The 8175-nt window shown below is 34.5% G+C and overlaps 1 protein-coding gene across 2 annotated transcripts in view; it reads right to left on the minus strand.

The window, feature by feature from the left end:
- LOC144970124 (phosphoglycerate kinase-like) overlaps window positions 1-5982 on the minus strand; it is a 28494-nt gene extending 22512 nt beyond the window's left edge. Inside the window, exons 1-5 of one of the 2 annotated variants that reach the window (XM_078909372.1) lie at window positions 5789-5982; window positions 3849-3918; window positions 2005-2055; window positions 1213-1365; window positions 34-178 (exon numbers count right to left, since the gene is read on the minus strand). In XM_078909372.1, the coding sequence (XP_078765498.1) occupies window positions 34-178; window positions 1213-1365; window positions 2005-2055; window positions 3849-3904 (405 nt within the window). In that variant the 5' untranslated portion in view covers window positions 3905-3918; window positions 5789-5982. Of the gene's footprint in view, window positions 1-33; window positions 179-1212; window positions 1366-2004; window positions 2056-3848; window positions 4048-5788 lie in introns of those variants that run through there. The other variant, XM_078909371.1, reaches the window with a different exon arrangement.
- Window positions 5983-8175: the final 2193 nt, after the last annotated feature.

The following is an 8175-nucleotide window of genomic DNA, read 5'->3' on the forward strand; positions in this document are numbered from 1 at the left end:
AACACGTTACCACAACTTATCCATCACACATACCTTGTTCCCCTGTGCATCTTTCCCTTTCCCTTCTTCCTCAATGTGAAATCGGAGATTCTCTAGGAGGATGACGCTGCCGGGCTCTGGATTGGAACATGCCTGCTCTATTTTTGCACCAACGCAATCATCCAAAAAAGTCACGTTCCTAGCCATAATTGAAAAAGAATAGATCACATTTAAAATGTATGTATTTTAAAAGGATTTATATAATGAGAGAAACTTACAAAAACAATTATAATGATGGAAAGTACTAAAAATAAGTGATGGAATAAATTTATATAAGTTAAAGCCTTTTATGATTCAAAAGCATTAAAAAGAAGGTCCATGTCATCCCAATTAAGCGCACTGACCCTAATAAGCACCCCCCCCCCCCCTGCCCTTTAGACCTCAGTATAAATAACATCTCCTTCCTGTTTTAAAAATAATTTACGCACTTTCTAAACAAGACCATACAATCATTGATGAGCTGATATCAAGTTAGATTTGAAACACAACCTTTTTTTTTTTATTACTTTGACCCCAATTTGACCCTGTTGAGCTACTTTATTTACCAAGAGGGTAATTGAGAGGATCAAGGTCATAGGCTAGTTTCAATTCACAGCTCTTATTTTCTTCAGTTTTGACTCAACTTTCTAACCGTATGATGAGCTTAATAGGGATAATAGTCTCTTTTATCTCCAATCAGTCCTACCATTGTCCTCTTTCTACCAAACACAAGTCTGTCATTATAAACTTTGATCCTTTCCTATTGCAATACTGTGTCTATTAGGGCTTTGCGGATGGAGCATCCTATTTTTAAAAATAATTATGTATTTTCAACTTTTAAATGCTCTTGATAATATGATAAAAAATTATTTTTTTTTCAAATTTTCTTTTCTTTACGATATAAATTGCATGCCATGTACATTGTGCGCCTAGAGCTATATTGTATGGGACAGGCGCTATATAAATAAATTACATTAATATTATTATTATCCTTACAAAGACCAAGAGAATATTCCAGAAAGGCACCTGGATATTTTTTTAAAATGATTGTTCTACTGTTCCCGGTGCCCATCCGGAAAAGTAAAACCATTAAAATTTATATAAATATGAGATATCCATGGAGTCTTTTAACTACAATTAATATATCAATAGCCGTAGCCTAACATTGTGAATTGTGAACATCTCAATCAATACCTTCCAAGAATGCTCTGTAGCTCAGCTACTACTGGCTTAAGGCTGTCATTGGCATTGGGCTGGCCATCAGGTCTTCCCAAATGAGACATTAAGATGACGGCTTTGGCCTTCTTCTCCAAGGCATGCTTGATGGTTGGACATGCAGCTGCAATTCTTGAAATGAAATATGATACAAGGAAAGATTTTAATGTACTTATAAAATTATGACCTCAGCTTATCGAACTGCACATCTGAGCACCATCAACTCCTTTGTTTTTCAGGCCCTTATTTTTCATCTTTTTAAAACATTCATCAATATATTTATTAGTCTTTGATTGATTTATTCATTCATTAATGAGTTTTTATTGTCTCCTGCTTTTTAGAAAAATATCTGAATGTGATGAGCTGTAAATTCCAATTGTAATGAGTCCTTACTTTAGCCTTTACTTAAAACAATCTGCACAAAATTTGAAATCAAATGAAAACCTTGAAATTAAGCTTATTAGCATCTTGCAGTGCAGGCTCCTATATTTAAATGGGAGATATAAAACATGTCTTTTGGTTGTTACAAACTTTGTTACATTACAAACAATTCATCATTTTGAAGTAAACGTGTTTAACACACTGTGCTCTTATCCAAAATTCCCAATTTAAAGCTCTTGATTTCTGTTAAGTAATAAGTATAGATTTTTTAATGATCCAGTGCTTAAAAGTGCTGACTATAATGCAGCTGCAGGCATAAAAAAGGAATTGAGTTGCAAAATAAAAAAAGACATAGAAATTTTAAAAAATAAATAAATAATTTTAATTTACCTCTGATTATTTGTGATTTTTCCATCCTTCATTGGAACATTGAAATCCACACTTTGATATGAAATATATAAAAAATAAAATATTAGTGAAGTAAAATGATGGAACAAATCAAGAATGAAATTGTATATAGTTCACCGTGAAATAAGATATGATTTAATAATTGAACACACAGGGTATAGTGATTAAACTTGATAAATAAAAAACTGCTGGAAGCTGTGGACTGTAAAATGTAATGAACAAAAATGAATATGATATATGATATGATATGATATAAGTCCAGATTTATGTAGGCTTTTACAGCCTTTTATCTGCTCTTGTGCATTCGTGAACGTATTTAATTCACATCTCTCAAAACTGGGCATGCCTCATAGTGGAAGGAGGTGTCTGAATTTAAATTTACAAACAGTATTTTTCTGTTTCACAATGAGCATCAAGACAGCACTTGAATGCCTGCAATGAAGGGGCATCGACAACTGTTGCAGGCAGGCGGTTCCATTTGTCGACTAACCGAACTGAGAAAAAGTTCTGCCTAGTTATATAAATAACTATTAGTTTCGAAAAAGGACAAAATACCAAACCAGGTTCAAAACCCTTTTTCAGCTAATAACTTCTTCTAGGTTCCATGCCTGGTCCAGGCTTCGGATACTGCATGAATTATCTCTCTCCATTCCTCCCTGTCTCTTGCTTTTTCAAACAGCTCTTGGATTGTTAGGTTGGTGAAGCCCTTCAGTTGGTCTATGAGTGTTTTTCTTTGTCTCCCCCGGGCGCGTTTACCAGGTATTTTTCCACAACTTGCCAGGTATTCCTTCTTATCTTTCCTTACTATGTGTCCGAAAAAGGATAGTTGTCGATCCACTATTAAGGGCATTAGTTTCCTTTGTTGGTATGTTTGTTTTAGCACTTCTTCGTTCGTTTTGTGTGCAGTATACGATATTCTCTGCATCCTTCTCAAGCACCACATTTCATTTCATTTCATGAAATGTGGTGCAGCTAATAACAAAAACAATAAAAACATTAAAATCCAGACAGACAGCAGAGAAATATTTGGCCATGGCTGTTCGCATCATTCATTTTTGTTCATTGGTGATTAAACTTTAACACTTTTCAGACTGCATTTCATCGGAGAGGAGGTACCTGACATAGGTATGTGACAAAGAAGTGATTCTGTTTATTAAATGCATTATGTTTTGATTTATGGTAATATTCTGTAGAGTTACATTTTTTACTACTTTAGCACCCATGACATAATTACCTGGTACATAATTCCAAACAAGTTACCCAAATCTTCAACATTTATAATCTCTTATACTAATACTTAGTAAAACCTCAAATCTTGAACTCGTATTATTAATATTGAAAGCTTAATCTTGTTATGATTATGATTGTCTTATTACCTCGATAACGACTGTTTGACATCAGGTATCAAGTTACTCCCAAGACAAGGGGTTTTATTCGAATAGTAGAGTGATTTTGGTCATCTCACCTATATTTTGATTATTTAGCATTTGGTACATCCGGACAAAACATTGTTTAGAGACGATAGGTCATATGCATATCGCTATCAGTCAGATTGTGATGGTTGGGGCGGACGCCTTCTTTCTATGTCGAAAGAAACATCATTACTCATAGATGAAAAATGATTTGGTTCTTAAAATACTAAAAAGAAATGTTTTCAATTTTTAGGTAGGATTATTAAATACGTAATTGATTAAAGAGAAGGAAGAAGAATGTTTTATAATAGGACCATTCTGACAGAATTTCTGTGACAGTGAGTGAGACTGGACAGTGGAGCCGAAGTCTATGCCGGTCGTAGAAAGAATTCGATATTTCAATGCAATACTTACCGAATTAACACACGTTTACCATCCAAGTTAACTTGATCAATGCTGAGCTTATTCATTGTTGCGATTTATTCTGGGAACAAGTGAAAATATAAGAATAAGGATGTTTTAGCACGTCTACAATAAGAAATATCAGGAGCAGGAGAGAAGTAGCAGGATCCCCTCGATCAGCCTTGACATTCGAAAGACATGTTCTTGACCTGTAAATCACCTTGACCTTTGTTGAAAGGTGGAAATCAATCTCCGAAGTTAAAAGATTAAGATTCGTGTAACTATATCAATATCTAGCTATATTCCATAATATTATAAATACATTATTAAATAAAGAAATAACACCAATGAATAAATATACATATAGTAGTAGTAGTAGTAGTAGTAGTAGTAGTAGTAGTAGTAGTAAAAGTAGTAGTAGTAGTAGTAGTAGTAGTAGTAGTAGTAGTAGTAGTAGTAGTAGTAGTAGTAGTAGTAGTAGTAGTAGCCTAGAAAGAGCGTTAGCTCTCCTCTTTCTAGGGTAGTAGTAGAGGTAGTAGTAGTAGTAGTAAAAGTAGTAGTAGTAGTAGTAGTAGTAGTAGTAGTAGTAGTAGTAGTGGTGGTAGTAGTAGTAGTGGTAGTAGTAGTAGTAGTAGTAGTAGTAGTAGTAGTAGTAGCAGCAGCAGCAGTAGTAGTAGTAGTAGTAGTAGTAGTAGTAGTAGTAGTAGTAGTAGTAGTAGTAGTAGTAGTAGTAGTAGTAGTTCTGCGGCTATGTGGCCTTAGGTAGAGACTCAATACAATTAATTGCTTAATATTGTAAAAGGCTCAAAGTTCTTATAGCGGTGTGTGGGCTAGTGGTTTGATACTCGCTTTCTGATCGGAAGGTCCTGGGTTCAAGCTTCACTCGGCGCATAGTTGAGTCCTTGAAAAAGGCTCTTTACTCACATTCTCTCACCGTACTCAGGTGTAAAAAGAGTAGCTGGTAGTTAACGGCGTTGTCTCTGTCCGAAAATATTTGTAATATCGCCTAACAGGCGTCATGCTCCGTCCTACATGTTAAGTGTTGCTATTTGCCAGGGAGCTTTGAGAACGTTTAGTAGATATTGCGCTTTATTGAAAAGGAAAAAAAAAAATAAATAAAAAAAAATAAATAAATAAATAAATAAAAAAAAAATAAAAAAATAAAAAATAAAAAAAAAAAAATAAATATATATATATATATATATATATATATATATATATATATTAATATATATATATATCAATTATATCTCATCATTTTAGTTAGAAGTTCACTTATAGTAGTCAAATTCATCCCGACATAATACCGTTTTGAGACGATGAGTAACAATTAATACGATTTTTTTTAAAAAGGCGCTGTCTCCCTTCCGACGAAGGATCCCAACAAAACCCCACAAGCAAAACCCACATTCCAGAAGACTGATCGAAATCTGCTCTATAGTTTAAAATACTTATAGCTGAGGACACTTGCGAGTAAATAGAAAAAGCAGCGAGGGTGAGCGTCTCGCCTATCAATGGGTAGAAATTGTCTTAGTCACACTTTTAGAATTTTGAAACTATCTTATTTTATTAATCTCCAAATGTTTTGTTTGTTTTTTGTTTTGTTTTTTGTTATTTTGTTGTTGTTGTTGTTTTTTTTTTTTTGTTTTTTTGTTTTTGTTTTTTTGGGTTTTTTTTGGGTTGGGTTCTTTTTTTTTTGTTGTTGTTGTTGTTATATTTTTTTTATTTTTTTTTTATTGACGAAGATTACGTTTGATGAATATTTGAAGATTCAAATGACGTTTGATCACAATGGCTGATATAAATGCCTGCCTCAAACAACGAAGAGTAAAATATAGGGAGAAAATGTGTAACTTAAACTTAAACTTTATGTGTTAATGTAATTTGGGGTTGCTAGTCTAGACGGTCTAAATGAAAATACTCATTTAGGCACCTCAAGGTTTTGATTTTACCTCAAACAACGTCTTGGAAAACGAGGCTCGCTGGTGTGTGTTGTTTTTGTGCCAAATCAGTATTCATCACTATTAGATTTTATCTCGTCTAACTCTAGGTAGACCACACGCCATCACAATAATCCGTGCTTATCTACAGGCCTAACTAACCAATGTCTACTTCATTCCGATAATGAATTCTAGACTTTAAAAATGAATCAAATTTCGTATGATGCGGAAGTAAATAAAATGCACACCCGATGCGATTGCAAATGCATAATAAAAATTTGAAATTGCGTGCTTGAAACCGTACCAGACAAAGCAGACATAATTAATAATTATACAAGAAAAAAACAAACTCCCCAACAAAATTTCAGCCTGCATTGACTTAGGCCCCAATTAATATAACATCTGTGATCGAACAACGTGTACACATATGCAGGTCTGTCATCTGGGCCTTGTTCAACATTGTTGTAATAGACAATATTTTAGGTCATTACTTTTTAAAAATATATTTCCATTGCAACAATGAGAGCCCATAAGGAATTTGGTTACAAGACCTGCAAATAAGTGCACGTCGTGAACTAACGTCACAAAACGGTATTATTTTCGGGACGAACTAGTTGGTGGCAATTGAATTTAAACCACAAATTTAAATATGACTCTTTGGATTACTTTCTCTTGGTCGTGATGGAGAATACATTCAGTTTCTTACATTGCGTAAATCTCAAAGTTCTTATTTCTTTTCACTTAAGCTGTAAAGTTTGTTTTCAGGGTCCAACTCATCCCGACATAATACTGTTTTGAGAAAATGGATCACATGACCACACTGACCATTCACTCAAGCCAGCTGACTCTCTCTCGCTCTGTCTCTCTCTCTCTCTCTCTCTCTCTCTCTCTCTCTCTCTCTCTCTCTCTCTCTCTCTCTTGCACACACACTCTCACACACACACACACACGAGCGCGCGCATACACACACACACACACGAGCGCGCGCATACACACACACACACACGAGCGCGCGCATACACACACTCACACACACACACACATATTTTACCTATAATGCTTTAACTATGATGACAATCTAATACATATAACATATTACCTATTTTGTGTTTACTTGAAGAAGACCAAACGACCGAAACGTCGTTTGTTTTGTGTTGTTCCCTTATAATATACGAGTCACATTTGCTCCCTTTATCTTTCTCTCCATCTTATTGGCTCATTTAGACACCTCCAGTTTTTTGGATTTACTAGCTGACTATGCCATCCGTCATGGCTTACTCCTTTATATTAGTAATTAACTTTATTTCAACAACAAAAAAGAGCTTTTATATAGCACAATATCCACTTGACGAGCTCAAAGCGCTTTACAAGGGATCCCTGTCCAACAGCAAAATTTAACATTTAGGACTAGACAATACACCTGTTAGGCGATATTATAATATTTTTTTTCGGACAGAGACAACGATGTTAACGGCCAGGGTCTCATTTTACACCTGAGTACGGTGAGAGGATGTGAGAAAAAAGCCTTTTACACGGACTCAACTATGCGCCGAGCGAGGCTCAAACCCAGGACCTTCCGATCCGAAAGCGATTGTCATACCACAAGCCCACATAGCCGCACTATTTCTATTTCTATAGTTAGGTATGTTTCCTGTCGAAAACGATAGGGTCTGCCTGAAGCCGGTGATCGTAAAATACTAATGAAAGAGTGAAAATCGAGAGGCTTCGTATGGGAACAAAACAGACAGTGGACGTTTCGGGTACACACCCTTCGTCAGCACAACCATTTTATTTATGTATTGTTGTGCTGACGAAGGGTCTGTACCCGAAACGTCCATTGTCTGTTTTGTTCTCATACGAAGCCTCTCCATTTTCATTCTTTCGTTAGTATGTTTGCTGTCGTACCTAACTCTGATATTGCTCACTGTACATTATAATGATTATTCATTCAATAAATGTCATTTTTTAAAAACAACTCCTCAATTTCATGTAAATAGGGTACGATAATATATAATATTATAATTACCTATGCTAATTTCTAACGAGTATAAGTGATAGTCTACGTATAACAATTAAGGTGTAAATAGACCGATTGGCCTTTAAACACCCTGTAAAAAAATACATCAGATCGACAAGTTAACTAAAAAAATATGAATCGGAAGCATAATGTTGAATGATAAAGATATGCATAAAATTGTATGATTAGAAATGGAGAAAAATCTTAATTAAAAAAAGAAAAGAAAAGAAAATATTTCATTGATCATAATGACACACGGACATATATATATATATATATATATATATATATATATATATATATATATATATATATATATATATTAACCATCCTTTTGAGAGTTTTTCCCATGATGAGGGGCAGCGGTAAGCTTAGTGGTAAG

The sequence above is a fragment of the Berghia stephanieae genome, chromosome 4 (assembly GCF_034508935.2).
Source record: "Berghia stephanieae isolate SIO BIC M18660-M18661 chromosome 4, UCSD_Bste_1.3, whole genome shotgun sequence".
NCBI classification, from domain to species: domain Eukaryota; kingdom Metazoa; phylum Mollusca; class Gastropoda; order Nudibranchia; family Aeolidiidae; genus Berghia; species Berghia stephanieae.